This window comes from Larimichthys crocea, chromosome XI (genome assembly GCF_000972845.2).
Source record: "Larimichthys crocea isolate SSNF chromosome XI, L_crocea_2.0, whole genome shotgun sequence".
NCBI classification, from domain to species: Eukaryota; Metazoa; Chordata; class Actinopteri; family Sciaenidae; genus Larimichthys; species Larimichthys crocea.
The window spans coordinates 19,628,833-19,650,667 of record NC_040021.1 but is presented as its reverse complement, the minus strand read 5'-3'; the positions used below and the strand labels follow the sequence as shown (position 1 = coordinate 19,650,667).

At 45.9% G+C, this 21,835-nt stretch overlaps 2 protein-coding genes across 2 annotated transcripts in view; both read right to left on the bottom strand.

The window, feature by feature from the left end:
* Nucleotides 1–755: 755 nt before the first annotated feature.
* On the bottom strand, nucleotides 756–4,000 carry wnt16 (wingless-type MMTV integration site family, member 16). Its single transcript, XM_010750253.3, has 4 exons — nucleotides 3,662–4,000; nucleotides 2,114–2,340; nucleotides 1,486–1,775; nucleotides 756–1,393 (listed from the first exon to the last, which is right to left on the bottom strand). Exons 1-4 carry the CDS (start codon nucleotides 3,751–3,753, stop codon nucleotides 938–940), a joined length of 1,065 nt encoding a protein of 354 aa, XP_010748555.1. The 5' UTR covers nucleotides 3,754–4,000; the 3' UTR covers nucleotides 756–937.
* Nucleotides 4,001–4,306: 306 nt separating this feature from the next.
* The window catches only part of cped1 (cadherin-like and PC-esterase domain containing 1), a 24,616-nt gene continuing 7,087 nt past the window's right edge, over nucleotides 4,307–21,835 (bottom strand). The window contains exons 2-20 of the mRNA XM_027284301.1: nucleotides 16,228–16,402; nucleotides 15,097–15,191; nucleotides 14,921–15,005; nucleotides 14,749–14,833; nucleotides 14,535–14,682; nucleotides 14,197–14,327; nucleotides 13,992–14,064; nucleotides 13,536–13,793; nucleotides 12,895–13,121; nucleotides 12,753–12,811; nucleotides 12,470–12,656; nucleotides 10,983–12,404; nucleotides 6,905–7,158; nucleotides 6,665–6,801; nucleotides 6,359–6,579; nucleotides 6,183–6,284; nucleotides 5,827–5,914; nucleotides 5,597–5,743; nucleotides 4,307–5,093 (exon numbers count right to left, since the gene is read on the bottom strand). Of these exons, the coding sequence (XP_027140102.1) occupies nucleotides 4,869–5,093; nucleotides 5,597–5,743; nucleotides 5,827–5,914; nucleotides 6,183–6,284; nucleotides 6,359–6,579; nucleotides 6,665–6,801; nucleotides 6,905–7,158; nucleotides 10,983–12,404; nucleotides 12,470–12,656; nucleotides 12,753–12,811; nucleotides 12,895–13,121; nucleotides 13,536–13,793; nucleotides 13,992–14,064; nucleotides 14,197–14,327; nucleotides 14,535–14,682; nucleotides 14,749–14,833; nucleotides 14,921–15,005; nucleotides 15,097–15,191; nucleotides 16,228–16,402 (4,119 nt within the window). The 3' untranslated portion in view covers nucleotides 4,307–4,868. The remainder of the gene's footprint in view (nucleotides 5,094–5,596; nucleotides 5,744–5,826; nucleotides 5,915–6,182; nucleotides 6,285–6,358; nucleotides 6,580–6,664; nucleotides 6,802–6,904; nucleotides 7,159–10,982; nucleotides 12,405–12,469; nucleotides 12,657–12,752; nucleotides 12,812–12,894; nucleotides 13,122–13,535; nucleotides 13,794–13,991; nucleotides 14,065–14,196; nucleotides 14,328–14,534; nucleotides 14,683–14,748; nucleotides 14,834–14,920; nucleotides 15,006–15,096; nucleotides 15,192–16,227; nucleotides 16,403–21,835) is intronic.

Below are 21,835 nucleotides of genomic sequence, written 5' to 3'. Positions count from 1 at the left end.
TATTAGTATTATTAGTATTAGTATTTTTTTTATTACCTGCTGATGAGCTGTGGATATGATCTGGGTTTAAAATGCTTAATAAAATGAAGTGTGTGTTGGATTTCAGTGTGAAACTTCAGTGCAGTCTGTGCATGCAGTTCTGCAGGTTTCCTGGTGGTGGCGCTGCAGCTGAAGAGGTTTGGAATTTACAAACAACGACTCAGCAGATTTTGAAGAAAAGTTTAAACGTGAAGTTTCTCTGATCTCTGAGGATTCATGACATCATGACATCAGAGATAATGACATCATCAAATGAAATCAGTCTGTGTTTTAATATCCTCCATCACCCATGAGTCTCTGCGGCAACACCTGTATGCACCTGTGACCTCACCTGTGACCTCACACTGTTCACCCCCAGTGATGATATAGAAATGCTCCTAATAGCGACAGAAGAAACCAATCATCTCCCTCCAAACCTGACAAGATAAGTCCTTTTTCCAGGTGTGTTGTCGTCTCTATTTACAGGTGTGTTGTTGTCTTTTTTTCCAGGTGTGTTGTTGTCTCTATTTACAGGTGTGTTGTCGTCTCTATTTACAGGTGTGTTGTTGTCTCTATTTCCATGTGCATTGTTGTCCTTTTTCCAGGTGTGTTGTCGTCTTTATTTACAGGTGTATTGTCTTTATTTCCAGGTGTGTTGTCTTTATTTCCAGGTGTGTTGTCGTCTTTATTTCCAAGTGTGTTGTCGTCTTTATTTACAGGTGTGTTGTTGTCTTTATTTACAGGTGTGTTGTCGTCTTTATTTACAGGTGTGTTGTTGTCTTTATATCCAGGTGTGTTGTCTTTATTTCCAGGTGTGTTCTCGTCTTTATATCCAGGTGTGTTGTCGTCTTTATTTCCAGGTGTGTTGTCTTTATTTCCAGGTGTGTTGTCGTCTCTATTTACAGGTGTGTTGTTGTCTTTATTTACAGGTGTGCATGTCGTTCATGCTCTCACAGCGCCTGCAGCGGACGTAGCAGCACCAGACAAACTTGCACTCGCAGCGCTCGACGTGTCTCACTACATGTGTGTTGTATCCTCTACCACAGCACAGCAGGTTGCAGCCATCAGAGCCGGTAGAGGACCGGTTGCAGCGGCGTCCTCTGGTGCCGGCCACACCTCGCCGCTGGTCCTCGAGACAGTAGTTTGGGGATTTGTTGAGGAAGATGAGCTGCTGTTTGTCAGGGAGGCGACGCTGATCCTTTCTCCTCGTTTTCCTCCTTGACCGGTCCAACACCTGGATGCTGCGCTCGTACCGCTCCTTCAGGTACGCACCGACATGCTCAAATGCCGCCATCGTCTTCCAACACGTCTTCACTGCACAGGAGCCAGAGACGCCATGACAACGACAGTGTGTGGACATCGTCCGGTGAATGGCCTAATGGACAGAGGAGAAGAGACAACGCGTTTATCTTAACTTAAGACATTAAGACATTTGAGGAGATAAATAATGTGATGCTTCATCCTCACCTGTCGGCCGACCTCAGTGTTGTGCTGGTTCATGGTGGTCAGCGTGTATCCTCCTCTGGTTGTTGACATGTTCTTGACGCCATTGTCAATGAACTTGCGGCTGAACCAGGTCCCGTACTGGATGTGGTCTGAGCAGCCGCCCCAGTGCCAACCCTCTGCAGTTGAGCCGGTGCCCTGCAGCCGACTGTCACAGCCACACTCCGTCATGTTGCCGTGACTGCAGGAGCGTGTGACGGCGTGGACGAGCCCTGCTGCCATCACCGCGTAGATAAATGCTGTTTCTTTGGTTCCTACAGGACAACAGGGAGGCAGTCAGTGTGACTTCAGAGAGGGTCAGCCTGATCACCAAGAGCTCCAAGTCCCGAATCAAGTCCCAAGTCAAGACCATCAAGTTCAGAATCAAGTCCCAAGTCAAGACCATCAAGTTCCGAATCAAGTCCCAAGTCTTACTTTGTTACTCTGGACTTGATTTTAGGCATGATGGTCTTCCATCATGTGTACAAGTCATGAAATCTGAACGATGCTGAGTCTGATAATGTTGTCTGATGTCTGATAACCGGAGATGTCCTAAGAAGGCCACCGTAGAGAGAATAAACCCTGTGATTTGTGAAGGATTGACTGTGCTCACCGCTCGTGGACTCGTATCCGAACACGGGCGGTTGGTCTCTGGTGGAGCAGTTCCACCTCTCGTGTCTGAACTGGCTCTGACACTCTGTGATGGCGAGCCGGGCTCCGTCCTGGATGCTGGGCAGCAGAAAGAGCTTCTTCCTGCACAGGTCGCGCTGTTTGGGGCTCAGAGGGAGGTTCGCACAGCCCAGCTTCTCCGGGACGCCCACCGAGGTCACACCCAACCACCTGAGGACAGTGGCACAGGTACAGGTACAGGTACAGGCACAGGTACAGGCACAGGCACAGTCACAGGTACGGGCACGGGTACGGGTACAGGCACAGGCACAGGTACAGGCACAGGCACAGGTACAGGTACAGGTACAGGTACAGGCACAGGCACAGGTACAGGCACAGGTACAGGTACAGGTACAGGTACAGGCACAGGCACAGGCACAGGTACAGGTACAGGCACAGGTACAGGCACAGGTACGGGTACGGGTACAGGCACAGGTACAGGCACAGGTACAGGCACAGGCACAGGTACAGGCACAGGCACAGGTACAGGTACAGGCACTGGTACGGGTACAGGTGGAGCTCTCAGTCAGGAAAATAACACAGCTGTAATAATTGGAGTGACGGAGGCTCTGGCAGAACTGTGGATCATTACGTTTATTTAATGTTTGTTTTAGGTTTCTGTGTCTGTTTCATTCATTTGGCTTTAAGTGTCATGTGAAGCTTCGTTCTGTGTTCAGATGTTCTGATCCGGTCGGTTCTGAAGGAAATGAATCAGACTTCTTTTCATGAGCTGAATATGAAACAAACTCATGCACCGAATTAAATCACTGAATTCTATTAACGGACACAGACGGGCCCAAAGTGACATCTGATCCAATTAAATTAACTTTATTGGATCTGAACTTAACTGAGTCAAGTATGACTGCAGCAAACATCCAGCAAGCGGACTGAGCAGAACCAAAGTCCATATTTCATTTCGAACGTCTTATTCTGGAGGTTTCTGAGGGCCGATGTAAAGAGGTTCTGTTCAGTCCAAAGGTTCTTGTGGACCGGGTCTGAGGCGGTCTCAGTTCGGAGTCTTTAAATTGACGTTTTTTCGGAGGGTAATTGGGTTTATTGGATCTGGCTCCAGGCGCTGAAATTCTGCATTCCTCGTCCCGGACTTCACGCCCCACTGAGTCACCGTCCTCCTCTCAATAAAAAACAGATGGTACCGAATGTAAGGTTCGCATTTCAGACCCGGATCAGAGTGGACCCCGTCACTTAAAAACGGGACTAAACGACCTGGTGCGGGTCGAGCCTGCAGAAACAGAACCGATTTAAATTCAGTTTTTAAAACGGCGTTTAACCGAGGTTCTGGTACCGGACCGGACCTGATTCGGATGTTTATATACAGACACACGTGAAGCCTTAAATTAACTGCTTTTAAACAGAGGTCGGTTCGGTTCGGTTCGGTCTCCTCCAGCTGTCCACTTTTTAAACTTCATCTGATTGTTTGATTCTGTGAGGAAAAGGGGCTCGGTTCGACTCCGTGACCCGGACTCATACTCACATCCAGCTGGCTCTGCAGCAGAGCGGACACACGGAGACCAGCAGCAGGGTCAGGGTGCACATGTGTCGGACTCCACACATCCGTCTCTCCATGGCCTCTTCATCTCAGTCTGACCATCAGCAGGACTCTGTCTCAAGATCCGGTCCAGGAGCACGTCGGTTAGTCCTGGTCCGGTCCTGGTCCGGTCCTGGTCAGGGTGAAGAGGAGCACGCGACGGCCCTGATGACGTGATGAAGACCCTCCTGGAGGAGTTAGTTCAGCTTCACTCCACTTGGAGTTCTGCAGGAGGAGAAGCGGGGCCGAGTGGACCAGTCCAAGTCCCGGATCCTGATTGGACCAGCACAGGATTCATATTCAGAAGATGACGTCACAGCTGGACTCTTATTGGACGATCGGGAGGTTGAAAAAGACAAACAGAGTGTCTGTCTGCGCTGACGTCACAAATGTTTCATTACTGAGCTGGTGCTGAGGATGTTGGACCTGAGCGGACCGAGCCGAGCCCAGAAAGCCGAACCGGTCCATCAGTTCAACATGAAATATTATCACATCTAACAGAAAAAGAGTTCAAACAGTTTGATGAAACTTTTATTTCAAAGACAAAAATACAGAAAATTCAGATTTATACAAATTTATGAAAAAAATATTTTTACATTTCTGTGGAATAAAAAAAAGTTTGAAATAAAAAGAGATTTCATGTTTTCACATTTTATATTTTATAACATTTGTATAAATATTCATATATTCTGTGTCCAGCGTGTAAACGAGTTCAGAGATCATCTGTAGAAAAATATAAAAATATGAACAAAGAACGAAATAAGACGTTTGTTTCACGTGATGAAGTCATCATCGAGTCTTTGGTGCTGAATATGAGCTGATATACACGATAGAGTCAAAGACTGAGGTATATAAATATCAATATATATGAGAGTGACATCATCAGACTGATGTATGACATCATCAGACTGATGTTTGACATCATCAGACTGATGCATGACATCATCAGACTGATGCATGACATCATCAGACTCAAGCTCGTGAGAATGTTGAAATTTTTGTTGATTTCTTTAGAAACAGCTCAAGTTATTATATATGTATAATTTTTTATAAGTTTTTCTTTCTTTTATGTCACTTTAAGTTCATTGTTGTTTCCTGTTCACTTGGTTCAGTCCAGGAGAGAAAGACCACAACAGTCTTTAAAGACCAGTCTTTAAAGACTGTTGTCTTCAGTCTTTCTGGTTCTGGAACACAGGCGGCTCAACAGGATCTCAGAGTACACCTGGTTCACTGGTCCTCTCACGTGATAGGACAAGGCTTTAGGCCACGCCTCCTGGTCCGTGTCCAGCACGGCTGATTGGCTGCTGAGTCCAGGTCCGGTCCTGGTGGTTCGGGTTCTGTTGGTTGTGGACACCGTAGAAGACCAAAGCTTTTCCACCTGTGAACGAAGAAGAGACACCAACAAAAGAAGACCTCTGATTGGTCGATCCTGACATCATGACATGAAGACACTGTTAACATCTGTGTGTTTCACATACGTTCATACGTGTTTTATATACATGTTTAACATGCATGTAAAAAGTCTGTGACATAGAGGAGAGCATCGTCTGCATAAAGTGACATAATGTGACTGTCAATGTTTCCAGAGGTGACGTAAACAAAAGAAGATCCAGAATGTTTCCAGGAGGAACACCGACACCGACGATCACAGATCAGAATGTTTTTTCATCCTCAAACTGAAACGTTCAGATTCTTTTTAAATGAATTCATGATTAAACATTGTTCATTCAAACTGAGCTGCTTGCTGTTCAATTAACGTTCAAATAATGAATTAACATTTAAATGAATCTTCAAACACAGACCTCTTCAGGTTCACACAAACCTCGGTGATGATCAGACGTCAGGCTCAACACTAAAACACTTTGTGTTGTGTGAAGTTACCTCGTGAAAGTGGCAGGCGCATCGACCCTGCAGGAACTCTTTGTATCGACCCATCGTGATGCTGAACGTGTCGATCACCTCATATCCATAGTGCTTTGCAGTGGTGATGATGTTCTGGTTCTCCCTGTAGAGCTCCTGGATCGCTTTCTGAAGGACAGAGAACCAAAAACAAATGTTAGAATGACGTTTTGCTCGTCAGTTCATTAATCGGGTCATTAAATGAAACTTACCAGACTGAGAGATCGGATCCCGTCCACAGGAAGATGGAAACCCATCCCCAAAGACTTCACCAGAACCAGAACTTCACTGAGAGACTCTCTGAGGGCGACAGTCAACACGTGTTGTCATAGTAACCACAGACCGGACAGTGATGTAAACCTGTACGCTGATGACACTGATCTATGAAGTCAGGCTCAGGTTTCAAACTTTATTGATCCTCTTTGATTTTGGACTACAAACACTCCCATCAGCCTCAGCTGCTCTTTGTCTTTACTTATATATAACTGATGTAATCGTTCAGACTGGTCATGTGACACATGACATGTAGAAACACGTGATGTGATGTATTCATGATGTGTCTGCTCACCTGTGCAGAACCTCTCTGACTGTCCTCAGGTGAGCGGTGTTGAGCCACTGAACTCCTCCGACCACCAGAACCGTCCGGTTGGAGTTCAGCAGAGGTCGTGACCTTCACAGAGGAAACTCGTCAGCACGTGAAGGTCATGTGATCAAACACACCTTAATCAGAGCACTTCCTGTCACCTGTTGAGCAGCTGCATCAGAGCCTGTCTGAACGTCGGGCGGAGCTTCTTCTCCAACCAGAACTGAGGATAGTACGAGTAGCTGACCAGAGTCCGGCCCAGGTTCAGGTTCCTGTAGACCAGCAGGTCGTGGGCTTTGCCCCAGTCCTCCAGACTGGAGTTCACTCGCTCCATCAGGAAGTACATCATCCCACGATTGGTTGAGTCGCCGATGAACAACACCTGACAGGAAGTGAGAGGAGAGACAGGAAGTGAGAGGAGACAGACAGAGGGTGAGAGGAAACATGGACAGGTACCATGACCTCACCTTCCTGTCTGTCATACAGTCCTGCAGCAGGGGGCGGTCCACTAACGGGTGATAACAACCGTCTGGTTGCCAGGCAACCTCTCTCCAATCACACGTCCTGTTGTCAGAACAGCTGAGACACGGAACCACCCACCGACCTGAAACAGGTGAGACAGGTGAGACAGGTGAGACATGGGGTATAGAAGTATAGGTAGTAGCAGTCAGGTGATCACAGGTGAGATACAGGAAGTGACATCACACCTGGTTCGTGACCTGAGCTGCAGGTCTGAAATGAATTCTGGGACTCGATGAAAGGCTGGAGACCACAGGACCGACCAGGCTGGACCTGCAGACCACAGTCCTGAAACAGAGACCAGAACAGGAAGGGGGTCAGGTCAGAACCAGAACCAGTGAACAGAGACGAGCTGACGTGTTCACGTTTGTTATTCTGTGATTTAAGGTGGATCTTTATATTAAAAGAAGAAAAGAAGTTTGATTGGTCAGTTTTGATGAATCTGTTTAAACTGATTGATGTTTTTTAGTGATGATGAAAGCTTTTTTTAATGTGTCGTCATAGAAACGTAAAGAGATTTCCCAGAATGCAGCAGGAACACAGCGAGGACACAGCAAGCCACAGTCAAACGTCGTCTTCGTCTTCGTCTTCTCTCTCGTCTCAGATCTCTGGTGAGCGTCGTCCCATCATCCTCTGCTGGTCTCAGAGGTCAGAGGTCAAACAAACCTGCCCGGCCCGGTTCAGGGGCCCCGTGGGAGCCGCCACGTCTGGCCTTGACTTCAGAGCGGCCGCCATCGCGCGCACGCACACACGTCCTCACAAACACACACTCTTCTTCTTCGGCTGCAGGTTTTGTCGCGGTGGCGTCACATTCTGCACGCCGGCGTTGCAGCTCACGACAAAGTGCAACAAGAAAACTTAACAGGGATTTTCTTGTTCGTACCTGAGCTCAGTGTAAACGCTCAAACAGACGGGACGCTGCTCTGAGAACAGCCGCCGCCGCCGACCATGAAAACACACGACACCCACTGAGCAACACCAAACACGCCGCCACCTTTCATCCTGCAACAAGCAGCCGGCTCAGAGCTCGCTGCCACGTCGACGACTGGAAACCTTTTGTCTGATTGTTTGAGTTTAAACAATCAGAACCAGAACCAGAATTACAACCAGGATCATTGATCTGAATCTGACTTAGTTTCACTCTCAGTGTTCAAACAGACATGGACATGAGCTGAAAACAAACAGAAACAAACTATGAACACATACAATGTATAAAATAAATAAACAACACAAATATTTGTGACAAAAATCAGCAAACAGACAAATAAAAATATAATTCTTCCTGTATTAAACTTTAAAAATCTGTATTTTTCACATAAACACAAACGTTTTAAGTTTGTGCTAAAATTATTTAAAACCTTTGTAAATTAATAAAGTCTCTGCAGTAAATAGTTTATAATAATTAATTTTAAACTTCCAGAAGTTTTGTTTCAAATTGTGTAAAATTGTGATGATTTTATTTAAAAAGTTTAATATTTATATTGTATTTATGTTGTATAATAACAATAATATTAAATATTAAATGAGTTTGTTTTTAGGATCAGACTTTGATGTTCAGTAGACTTCCTGTTGAAACAAAATGACTTTATTTGATTTAATCAAACTCCTTATTGTTTATTTTAGTGTAGTTAAATTCTTTTAATTTCATTATGTCACATTATTTGATCTTTGTTTGAGGAAGTTGTATAAATAAATATATTTGTTTTTTAGGAAAATTTGACTTCATAAATGTTTTTATAAACAAACTTTGGAGAACAAAAAATCATTAGTATTAGTAAATACAAGTTTCAGTTCATGTGTTTATTGTTGAAGTCAAACTGACACACAAACATATTTTTAATATTTTAAAGTTAATATAAATTAACTAATAATTAATGATGAAACATTTTATAAATTAATAACGAAGTGAAACTTTTATTTCCATGTTTTAATCTTTCTCTTTTGTTTGAAATGTAATTCTTTTCATTTTGATTCATTTTGATTTAAACTTTAAAAATAAAGTTGATCTCAATCTCTGAGACAGTTAACAGAGAAATAATGAGTTTGAACAAAGAGCTGAACTGATCTCAGATCTGATGAGACCGTCTGAGTAAACCAGAGCTGATAATCCGGATCAACACATCAGATCAGATCAGATCAGATCAGACTGATTCCTCAGGACAGAGAGACAGAAACAAACTGTGAAACAGAAACATCAGACTGACTGAGAAAATATCTGAGAGAAGAAACCTGATGAGAGATGAAGAAAGAAAAGAAACTAAAAACTAAAAACTTCAAATCAAAAAGTTTACAGTTACACTGCAGGTAACGAGGACGCTGCAGGTAACGAGGACGCTGCAGGTAACGAGGACGCTGCAGGTAACGAGGACGTTGCAGGGTAACGAGGACGCTGCAGGTAACGAGGACGCTGCAGGTAACGAGGACGCTGCAGGTAACGAGAACGTTGCAGGGTAATGAGGACACTGCAGGACGTTGCAGGTAACGAGGACGCTGCAGGGTAACGAGGACACTGCAGGGTAACGAGGATGCTGCAGGTAACGAGGACGTTGCAGGTAACGAGGACGTTGCAGGTAACGAGGACGTTCCAGGTAACGAGGACGCTGCAGGGTAACGAGGACACTGCAGGGTAACGAGGATGCTGCAGGTAACGAGGACGCTGCAGGTAACGAGGACGCTGCAGGTAACGAGGACGCTGCAGGTAACGAGGACGCTGCAGGTAACGAGGATGTTGCAGGGTAATGAGGACGCTGCAGGTAACGAGGACGCTGCAGGTAACGAGGACGTTGCAGGTAACGAGGACGCTGCAGGTAACGAGGACGTTGCAGGTAACGAGGACGCTGCAGGGTAACGAGGACGCTGCAGGGTAACGAGGATGCTGCAGGTAACGAGGACGTTGCAGGTAACGAGGACGCTGCAGGGTAACGAGGACGCTGCAGGTAACGAGGACGCTGCAGGTAACGAGGACGCTGCAGGGTAACGAGGACGCTGCAGGTAACGAGGACGCTGCAGGGTAACGAGGACACTGCAGGGTAACGAGGATGCTGCAGGTAACGAGGACGCTGCAGGGTAACGAGGACGCTGCAGGGTAACATCAGTGTTAGCTTCTCAGGCTAACAGGGTCTGCAGAGCTAACAGCTGTAGTCAGAGTGAACACAGTCTGAAGGACAGAAGTTATCTGAGGTGAAGGATGAAGGCTGCAGCGACCTGAGGTTCTGGACCGGGTCCATCTGGACCGGGTTCCTCTGGATCATCATCAGCAGAGATTAGATCATGATTCAGAGGTTCAGGCCAACAGTCCAGTCGGACCCGATTCTGTCTCCGTTCAACATGTGCTGCAGCTGCACATCATCTACTGTGACGGAGGAAATGCTAATGTTATGAACTTGTCTTCTTGTCATCAGAGTGTTCAGATCCGATCCCTGACTTGAACCCGTGGTGTTGTTACCATAGAAACCACGCCTCATTAACCCTCTCTGTGCCGCTGTGAAGTCACGTCGAGCTGCCATGACAACGGCAGAAACCAAAGAGAGATTTGATTCTTCACGCTCGAGAGTGCTGGACGAGATCCATCATCGTCGTCGTCTAGCCAATCAGAGAGCAGCATTCTGTCACAGTGTGGTTCAAGTTTGAAAAAACTAAGTTTACACAAGAAGCTGGAGTCTGTAAAAAACTGATTGAAACCAACATTCAGAGCTCTGATGTTCACGTGTTCACACGCGTGTGACCTGACAACAAACAAACAGATCCCAGAGCTGCTTGAACATGAGCAGGTACAAACCAAAGTGGTCATGTGATCATGTGATCACAGGAGGTCAAAGTTCAGTCACAACAGCTGCTTTCATCTCATCCTCACATGAACGACCTCAAAGAGGCGACGCCACACCGCATCAATGAACCCTCTGTGCACCATCAGGGGCCCATCAGGGGCCCCACGACCCCCCAGCACCATGAGACAACACCTACTCTGTTCCTACAGGTAGATCAGAGGACAGGTGAGGAGGAGACATGAAAATATGCAGCAGCAGAAGAAAAAGAGGTGAAAGATGACTGCTCTCAGCACGAGCGAGCTGGAAACAGAAAGAATCAAAGAATCAGAGGCAGTCCTGAAGAGGTTCTGAAGAGGTTCTGAAAAGGATTCATGCCCTCACGGCCAAAAACAAGATGGAGCTCATTCAAACCAGATGAAGTGTGTTTCACATTAAAGTCAGTATTCAAGTCAACAACATGTCTGCTGACAGAGCCGACTCTAACCAGCAACAAACCTACAACAAACCAACAGACAACTTCAAGTGACCAGAAAGCACAAGTTTGTTGCGACAGGCGACGTCCTCGCAGTGACAGTAAACGTCCACGCAGTGACTGTAGACGTCCTCGCAGTGACTGTAGACGTCCTCGCAGTGACAGTAAACGTCCTCGCAGTGACTGTAGACGTCCTCGCAGTGACTGTAGACGTCCTCGCAGTGACTGTAGACGCCCTCGCAGTGACAGTAAACGTCCTCGCAGTGACTGTAGACGTCCTCACAGTGACTGTAGACGTCCTCGCAGTGACAGTAAACGTCCTCGCAGTGACTGTAGACGTCCTCGCAGTGACTGTAGACGCCCTCGAAGTGACTGTAGACGTCCTCGCAGAGACTGTAGACGTCCTCGCAGTGACAGTAGACGTCCTCGCAGTGACTGTAGACGTCCTCGCAGTGACAGTAAACGTCCTCGCAGTGACTGTAGACTCCCTCGAAGTGACTGTAGACGTCCTTGCACTGACAGTAAACGTCCTCGCAGTGACTGTAGACGTCCTCGCAGTGACTGTAGACGTCCTCGAAGTGACTGTAGACGTCCTCGCACTGACAATAAACGTCCTGGCAGTGACTGTAGACGTCCTCGCAGTGACTGTAGACGTCCCCGCAGTGACTGTAGACGTCCTCGCAGTGACTGTAGACGCCCTCAAAGTGACTGTAGACGTCCTCGAAGTGACTGTAGACGTCCTCGAAGTGACTGTAGACGTCCTCGCAGTGACTGTAGACGTCCTCGAAGTGACTGTAGACGTCCTCGCAGTGACAGTAAACGTCCTCGCAGTGACTGTAGACGTCCTCGCAGTGACTGTAGACGTCCTTGCACTGACAGTAAACGTCCTCGCAGTGACTGTAGACGTCCTTGCAGTGACAGCAGACGTCCTTGCAGTGACAGCAGACGTCCTTGCACTGACAGTAAACGTCCTCGCAGTGACTGTAGACGTCCTTGCAGTGACAGTAAACGTCCTCGAAGTGACTGTAGACGTCCTTGCAGTGACAGTAAACGTCCTCGCAGTGACTGTAGACGTCCTCGCAGTGACTGTAGACGTCCTTGCACTGACAGTAAACGTCCTCGCAGTGACTGTAGACGTCCTTGCAGTGACAGCAGACGTCCTTGCAGTGACTGTAGATGTCCTTGCAGTGACAGTAAACATCCTCGCAGTGACTGTAGACGTCCATGCAGTGGATTGCCTCTCCACAGCCCAGCAGCCAATAGGAAAACAGCTGACCTACCTGTAGGAAGCTGCACATGACGTGATCTCCAAACATGGGCAGAATGGGCCGGCTCTCGCGGTACATGTGGACCGTGTAGATCGTCATGACAACAGGCTCCAGCTCGGCATCGTCCGTCACCAGGATGCTGATCTTGCTGTTGCCAAGGCCTACCGGGTAGTTCGCCATCCTGAAAAAACAAACCAGATCAGGGGTCAGGGGTCAGGGGTCAGGGTCAGGGTGTCCTGGTCTCACCTGGGCCCTCGGTGCTCGTCCAGGTGGATCCGGCAGGCTGAGCTGATGGGCTCTGGACGGATTCGGACCATCACTGTGTCAAAGGTCACCTCGGCGCGGTACTCCTTCACCCAGGGGCTGAAGGGCGGGGTCAGAGTGAGGGGGGGGTCGGTGTAGATCTGTCTGAGGTGGGGGTCCAGACATGGACCTGGAACACAAAGACCCGGTTCAGATTCAGTCAGAGGTCCATCACCCTCAAGACAAACAGATTTATGAATATTATAAAATGAACGCAGCATCTCACCTTCAGCTTCATCATGTGATGACAGAGCCTGATTGGTTGGTTCGTCTGTCTCATCAGTCCTAAAGGAAACATAAAAAAACCTTCTTCAGTTTGTTTTAATTAATTACATTTAATTTGATGTCAGCTGATAGATCAGACTCACCTGAAGCTCTGATTCCTCTGCAGCTCGTAAAAACGACTGATCCGGATCAGAAGATCAGAGACGCCAAGAGGATTGGAGGAGGAGGAGGAAGAAGAGGGAGAAGAAGAGGAGGAAGAGGAGGAGGAAGAGGATGAAGAAGATGAAGAGGATGAAGAGGAGGAGGAGGAGGATGAAGAGGATGAAGAGGATGAAGAGGAGGAGGAGGAGGAAGAGCTCCTGGGATATAACTACAGAGAAAACAAAGATGGATCAGAACCGGTCTGAAACATCACTGAAGATTCATCACACGATTCATTAGTCTGATTAATGAAAAATAATGTTTGATTTGTTTGTTTGTTAATTTCATTTTGAATATTTAAAGATTAAACTGAGTTTTGTCTTTTAAAGTCACAGTCTCACAGACAGGAAGTGTTTTCTTCTTCTGTGCTTTCAGTCTGAATGATTTATTTGACAGAACGTGACTGAAACCCAAATACAACATATGTTAGTGTTCATCTGAACCAAAGAAGAAGAAACACGTGTTCGAAATAAAGACGAAGCACGAACACACGCCGACCTCATCCAGCACAGAACATAAAAATATATATTACAACATCATAAAAACGTTACGTTGTACCAGCGTTGTTTAAACGTTTGTTTACCAGCTCAAACGCTGACGCTGTCTTCATCTGCTGCTGAAACTGAAGAAGAAGAAGAAACTCGTCCTCTGACAGGTGTGTGTGTGTTTCTGAGGACAGGTGTGTGTGCGTTTCTGAGGACAGGTGTGTGTGCGTCTCTGAGGACAGGTGTGTGTGTGACAGCAGCAGGAAGTGGAGTGTGTCCTCCAGGATCAGGTCTTTGGTGATCTGTCCATCAAATGTGTCGTCACTCAGAGACAAGAAGGTCACGTCTGTGTCCACCTGAAGAACAGACCAATCACAGAGCAGCTGAACAGACCAATCACAGAGCAGCGCTGCCCTCTGCTGGGTGAGAGCAGACAGTTCACTGAGACAGTTTGTCAAAGACTTTTATTTTGAAAGGTTTACAGCATCATGCTTTGAATTCAGAAACCACAGAAGAGAGGTCACATGACTCTCAGTCTCTCTCACATGACTTACCTGGATGACCACAGGTGAGACAGAGTGGGTGAAGAGCAGAGTGAAGGTGAGCAGCTGGTAACACAACACACACCTGAAACAACCAATCAGTGATCAATGGGCTGAAACACAATGTAACATTAATGTAATGTTAAAGTAACGTTGATGTAACGTTAGAATAACAGGTTATACAGACATGCAGTTACCTGTCTGTCTGTCTGTTTACCTGTGCAGAGTTGGTGGCTTCTCATTGGTCGACATGGCGGCCTGCAGCACGTCACCTATCACCTTCTTCACCTGCCTCAAAGCCTCATGGGAGGCGGCTGGTCCGAGCTGCTGCAGCAGGAAGTTCCCGAGCTGAAGAAGAGACAAAGGTCAAAGGTTGTCGTCACACTTGTCCTTGACCTCGATGGAAAGATCAAGGAAAGGTGTGAAGGACAGGTGACAAGGAGTTAAGCCTAAAATACACTGCATGCGGAACGGCTCCGCCACGGCGACGGAGCTGTTCCGTTTCCATGTTAGTCAGTGTGTCATTTCACACAGTCTCCGTCCCCGCTGCGTTACCTTTGTGGCCCGCCCCCTCTGCTCCTGATTGGTCATCACCACACTGATGTCATGCAGGAAGGCGGTCAGCGGGCTCACCGAGGTCACCAGGACGTAAACATTCACCATGGCAACCAGAGTGGAAGGCGGGGCTCTGACAGGTGGGTGTCTGAGGAGGAAAGCACAGGTGAGCTCACACAGCTTTGTCTATCTCAGATGATCAGCTGACACTCACCTGTCCACGCCCGTTGAGTCCTCAGGAATCTGGAGCTTCTGATTGGACGATCCACAGGCGTAAGGCCTCATGGGTAATTCAGATCCTGAAGCAGAAACAGGTAGAGGAGTGTGAACCTGGAGTCACCTGCACAGGTGAGCTGTGAGGCGTTTCCTGTGATGCTCAGACTTACCTGTCAGGTGAGATCGGGCAAAGAAGTCACAGAGACCTCCACCTGCATCAGAGAACACCTCCGTCACCACGGGCAACAGGTTTACCTGAGGACATGAGCAAACAGGTGAGTCCATGACCGCTCAGGTAAACACCACTTGACTGTGAGCCGGACTCTGATTGGCTGCTGAGTCTCACCATCTGATGATGCTGCAGGTGAGAGAAGGACACTCTCCTCAGACAGCTTCTCTCTGCAGAGCTGAGACACAGCAACAGGCTCCACCCACTCACACCTGTAACCATAGAGACACAGTTAGATTACTAGGGCCTCCTGGTAGAGCCTCCCAAGGGCCTCCCGGTGGAGCTGCTCCTCAGAGTCTGACTGCACATAAATGCCTCACTGTCTCCATGGCGATGGGGTCGGGCTGGTCACTGTGATTTACGACGCTCTCTTTCTTCTTCACCTGTTGGTTCAGACAGCAGCCCCCCCCTACATGCAGACACAGCTGTCAATCATCTGACACACCTGTCGTCTGATCAGTGTGTGTGTGTTCATCAGCATGTTAAAGATCCACGTTCAAAAAATCACGGTTTGAACTACAGCTCCCATCATGCCCTGCTGTTCAGTCTGTATTCATTAACATGTTGTCAGATCATCATTAATCATGACATCATCGATTTAATGACATTATTAATGAAGATCAGAGGGTCATGTTCTTTTCAAAATAAGACTTATAATGTCACGTTCTTTTCAAAATAAGACATAATGTTATGTTCCTTTCAAAATAAGACTTATAATTTCATGTTCTTTTCAAAATAAGAATTATAATGTCATGTTCTTTTCAAAATAAGACTTATGTCATGTTCTTTTCAAAATAAGACTTAGTATGTCTTGTTCTTTTTAAAATAAGACTTATAATGTCATGTTCTTTTTAAAATAAGACTTAGTATGTCTTGTTCTTTTCAAAATAAGACCTTTATGACGATTTTCTAAATGTTTTAGGCTGAAGTTTGTTTTTAGAGTCTGAGGACGGACCGAGCTACAGCTGACAGGAAGTCTCCACCCAACACAAACATACACACACACTGTTATACACACTCACACACTCACACTAAAGTATTTCCTGTCTCTGATTTAACAAAAGAAAACACATCAGTTATGTTTCATGTTTTAACGTGTTCAGATCTTCACGTGTGTTTGTCGTGTTCACATGTCAACATGTTTAACACACGTGCAGTGAAGCTGTCACACCTGCTGGTCAGAGGTCAGCTTCCTGTCAGCTGATGTCAGCTGACCTCTGACCTGCGGCGCCCCCCCTCCGGACTCACCGTGGTTGGTTCTCAGGAAGCTGCTGGTCTCTGCGTATCGGGACAGCTGGACCTCGTAGTTCATCTGCTGCAGAACTCGCTGGTACAGCTGGACCTCTGTGTCTGAGACCGGGTGTCGACCCGTCAGAACTACGGCCCGACGGCGCAGGGGGGGCTGCTGGGACCACAGCTGGACCTGAGGGAGGGAGGGAGGGAGAGGGAGAGAGACAGAGAGAGAGACAGAGAGAGAGAGACAGAGAGAGAGAGAGAGACAGAGAGAGAGAGACAGACAGAGAGAGAGAGAGAGACACAGAGAGAGAGAGAGAGACAGAGAGAGAGACAGAGAGAGACAGAGAGAGAGACAGAGAGAGACAGAGAGAGAGAGACAGACAGAGAGAGACACAGAGAGAGAGACAGAGAGAGAGAGAGAGAGAGAGACAGAGAGAGACACACACACAGAGAGAGAGAGTTGAGTTTGAGTTTTTAACCAATCATTTATTCACAAAAAAAAAAATCACCGTTACACCACAAACTGCGTAATCCAAAAACAAAAACAAAAAAAATAAAATAAACCACAACAAAAAAACAAATAAATCAACAAAGAAACAAAACAACAACAAAAACAAAAACAACAACAACAACAACAAGTTAAATTAACACATCAACAAAAGTAATTTCCAGTTCATTTAAAGAAAAAAGTACACCCTCATAATCCCACACATTCTGAAAAGCTTCCACATCCTTCATCTTAACATAATATCTGTATTCCAACATAATACGTGCTCTAACCAAATTCTTGAAAATTAGTAAACAATCTCACCTGTGCCCTCTGTCCAACTTTTCCTTTCTACTTAAATAAATAGCCAACTTTGCCTGACCAAACAGGAAATTCAATAATCGACCTTTCTTCTTCTTGTTCTTCCCATACGAAAAGCCAAAAATGAACATTTGTTCAGTAAACTGCTCTTTAAAGGACAGCAATAAAGTGCGAAGTGCTCCAAAAAGAGACAATAGCCTCGAACAATGTACAAAACAGTGAAATATAGTCTCTCTGACAGGACAAAAAGGACACTGATCTAAGACTGTTGGATTTAACACTGACACAAAAGCATTCACTGCCACAATCCCATGTAAAATTCGCCACTGCAAGTCTCCAGTATTTTTTGTTAATGGTGGTTTATAAAGCAAGCCCCAAACAGGTTTTACCTCTGAACCCATTTTAAAATGGTCCCTCCAAGGTGTGTCTGCTCTTCCATTAAGTTTTCTTTTATTTAAGACCTTGACACAACCTTGATAGAGTCTCTTTCCCCCCACAGAGTCCAGTTGCATCCACGTTTGATCCTGCTCCAGCAGGGAACCCCCACAGTCTATAAGTTTAGGCCTAATACACAACCTAGGAAAAGGATCAGAATCATCAGGTGTCAGTTGTCCAGCAAACCATCCTGCCAGCAGCGCTCTCTCCTCACTCGACAGCGCCTTCCTGAAACTGTCCAACACCAGACCGATCACCCGAACAGATCGGACCTCCAGCCTTTGTGCCAGAGTTGCAGCATTGTCCAAGTGAGCTCCTGCCAGCTCGAGCAGATGCCGGAATGTTGTTATACCCTTGTCCTTAAAAGTCTCATACATCAGTGGCGCTTCTTCCCAGGCAACGCCTAGCCGAGCACCCCTAAGAATTGGCTCCCTCAGAAGCCAATATAAGGAAGCGTCACAGCCCAGTCTGCCTGTTTCCATCTGTCTCCACACATTAAACACACTGCTATAAAATGGTGACACACAATGCAAATTTAAATTTGAACAATCCATAAAAAACAGTGACTTCCTAAAACCTAATTCACCAATTTGTCCAAAGATAAAATCGGCAACCTGTCTCAATGGTAAATCTAGCGGGCCATAGAGAAACCTCTGCAAAAAAATTAATCTAAAAGCCGCCTTCCTACTGGCTAGATGTACCAAACCCTGCCCACCATCCTCTTTTGACAAAAATAAGACACTCTGAGGTATCCAGTGTAATTTATCCCAAAAGAAGTCGACAATAATACTCTGTAATTTCCCTAATAAAGTTGCTGGAGGTTCTATTACAGCCAGGCGATGCCACAAAGTAGAGGCCACCAAGTTGTTAATAATAAGTGTACGCCCTCTATACGAAATTCAGGGTAACAGCCACTTCCACTTCTTTAACCTCCCCTCCACCTTTTCTACCACTCCCTCCCAGTTTTTCAATTCCTCTGACTGGTCACCCAGGCGAACACCTAAATACTTAATCCCACTTTTTAACCACTTAATACCAGCAGGTAACTTCGGCTCATTCCCCTGCTATTTCCCTACTATCAATGCTGTGCTCTTTTCCCAGTTTACCTTAGAAGAGGAGACTTTATCAAAGCATTCTGTAATATTTACTAGTTTATCAACGTCACTTTCACCATTTACAGCCACCATAATATCATCTGCATATGCAGAAAGATGCAAGGGTAAAAAGGTATCTCTTAGTTTTACTCCCATTAATTGTTTCCTCACCTGACATAACATAGGTTCAATGGCTATAGAATACAGCATACCTGACATCGCACAACCTTGCCGAATACCCCTCTCTATAGTGAAAGGAGCACTTAAACCACCATTTACTTTCAATACACTTTCAATGTCACAATAAAGAGTCCTAGTCAAGGCAATAAAACCGGGGGGAAACCAAAAGCCTCAAGAGTTTTCCAAAGGTATTTGTGCTCCACCCGATCGAAAGCCTTCTCTTGGTCAAGAGAAATCAGACCAAACTTTAAATCCAATAGTCTAGAGATATCCAAATAATCCCGAATTAATGAAATATTATCTCTAACAGATCTGCCAGGGACACAATATGATTGATCAATATGAACAACCTGCTCCATCACCTTTTTTAACCTATTTGCCAACACTTTTGAGAGGATTTTATAGTCAGCACACAACAAACTCACTGGCCTCCAATTCTTGATCTCACACAGGTCTCCTTTTTTAGGGAGAAGAGTAAGGACTGCTCTCCGACAGCTGAGAGGCAATCTACCCCCGGACACACTGTCACTTAGGACCTCAAACAAGTCCTCCCCTAATATGGACCAAAAGGACTTATAGAAATCAATAGGAAGACCATCCAGACCTGGAGTTTTGCCATTTTCTATGCTCATCAACACCACCTGCAGCTCCTGCATTTTCAGTGGACCTTCTAGTTGTGTGCTGTCTTGTGCTGCTACCTGTGGCAGATTGTCAAAAAAAACCTCAGACATCAGCTGATCCTCTTTATACTCACTGGCATAGAGTTGGGAGAAGAACTGCACTGCTCTTTTCCTTATGTCAGATGATTCAGTGAGATCCCTCCCATCAACTGATCGAAGGCAATGAATGAGCCGGCTTTGACCATTCTTCTTTTCAAGGTTAAAGAAGAACTTAGATGGAGCATCCATTTCAGAAATACTTTGAAAACGTGATCGAACCAATGCCCCCTGTGCTCTAAGCCCCAGCAGATCCGCCAAAGTAGCCTTTTTGACCTTGAGCGCCTGAAAATGGCCTCGATCTCCTGTGGAAGCACTTAAACTCTGCAACTCCATTATACTAGCCTCTAGCTCTCTAATCAACTGGGTGGTCTCTCTTGTGACATTAAAATTGTATTGTTTACAAAACTGTTGTATCTGTATTTTGCCAACATCCCACCATTGTTGTAAAGATGAAAACTGGGACTTTGCAGACCTCCATTGTTGCCAAAAAAAACAAAATCATTCTCTAAAATGCCCATCATTTAACAGCACAGTGTTAAAGTGCCAATATGCACTCTTAGGTTTGACCCCATTTACGAAAACATTCCCTATTACCAAACAGTGATCTGAAAAAACTACTGGACACAAGAAACAAGATCTAAAAAATTGCACTTGATGTTTAAAACAATAAAATCTGTCCAGCCTCGCTAAAGAGATACAGTTATCCTTGCTGTGTGCCCAGGAATACTGCCTCGTGTCCCTGTGCTTAGATCGCCACACATCAATCAACTCATAAGTCTCAATAATCCGTTTCAACATCTTCCTTGACTGAGCATTGGGTTCTAAATGATTCCTGTCCAGATCATCAGTAGTACAGTTAAAATCCCCTCCTACAATTAAAATATCTGTTGAGGCGCAATTTGACAAGATGTTTTCTAATTCTTCGAGGAAAATGTGTCGTTCACCAGGATTCACTGGGGCATATACATTTAACAAGACTAGGGTGGACTTCTCATATTTAGCAACCACTTTAATTAATCTCCCTTCAACAATCTCTTGTAAATCAAAAGAAATAGGCAGAAAACTCTTTGAAAAAAGGATTGCTACCCCAGCACTCACTGTGCTCTTGTGACTTAAAACAATATTCCCATCCCATTCCCTCTTCCATTCAACTTCATTTTCATTATTACTGTGTGTTTCTTGAACAAAAGCAATATCAATACATTTTGTCTTTAAAAGATCATAGCACATTGTTCTTTTCTTAACATCTCTTGCTCCATTAAGATTTAGAGATGCAATTCTGAAACTACTCATGGCCAAACATAAGGTGGTCAGAAAAAAAAAATTATATGAAACTTTTTGATTCATTTATAGCGTTGTGCTTTCACCTTATGAACCAGTTTCCTAAGACGATAAATCTCTGTGTCCTTCAGCCCATCAGAACCTCTCTGTCTCATTAACCACTGAGCAGATTGAATAAACAACGACTGGTTTGGAAAGAATTCATCCACAGCCACATCTCTTTTCCCTTTGGTCACTTCTAAGAAACTTCGGATTTGCTCAAGACTGTAGCCATTACTCTTCTGGCCATCAGGAATAGACGCATCTGAAAGCTCACGCTCACTGTCAGTATCAGAGAAACCGTCTGTATCACTTTTCCTTCCTTTCTTTGGTTTAACTGTTTTTGAGTCTCTCCTTGTTTTCCTCTTAGAGGATGGCACTTTGAAAATATTTCCATCATCCAGCACACGTTTCTCCCCACCATCTATAAGCTCGTCAATATTCATCTCTTCCTGTCCCTCTCCAACACTGATCTGACTCAGCTCACTATCTACTGCCGCAGATGTGGTCGCACATTCTCTATCCTGCCGCGCATCTGTGCCAGGCTCCTGGGCTGTTGTTTCCTTCTGCCCCTCCTGACTCCCGATGTCTGCCTGACCTCCACTGTCTACATGACTCCCGCTATCTGCCTGACTTTCACTCTGCGCGCCCTGTGCGCTCTGTGCGCTTGGCACAGGCCGCGGCACCCTATCTGGGCAGTTGCGCACCAAGTGCCCCTCGTGCCCACAACCAAAACACTTCATCGTCTCCGTAGTCGCAAAAATTGTGTAATCAAACCCTTCAACTTTAAACTTCATAACGACATTAAGCTCATCCTCGTCATTAGTTAAAACCATGAACACTTGCCGTCTAAAAGACACAACATGCTTCAACTTCGGTGATTTACAACCCGACGGGAGCATTTTCATTGCAGACACTATCTTGCCGTGCCGTGAAAGCTCTCTCTCCAATCAGGGCCGGTCCTAGCTATGGGCAATGTGGGGGCGCACGGCGCATCCAGGGCCGCACGGGCGGCTGTTAGGGCGCACGAGAAAATGTTCGCCCTGGGGGGGGGGGGGGCTGGC

Coding starts and splice junctions, on each gene's coding strand:
- wnt16 (XM_010750253.3), bottom strand. CDS start 3,753: ATGGAGAGACGGATGTGTGGAGTCCGACACATGTGCACCCTGACCCTG. Junction 2,341..3,661: donor TGCTGCAGAGCCAGCTGGAT/GTGAGTATGAGT, acceptor CACTGTCCTCAG/GTGGTTGGGTGTGACCTCGG. Junction 1,776..2,113: donor CGGATACGAGTCCACGAGCG/GTGAGCACAGTC, acceptor GTTGTCCTGTAG/GAACCAAAGAAACAGCATTT.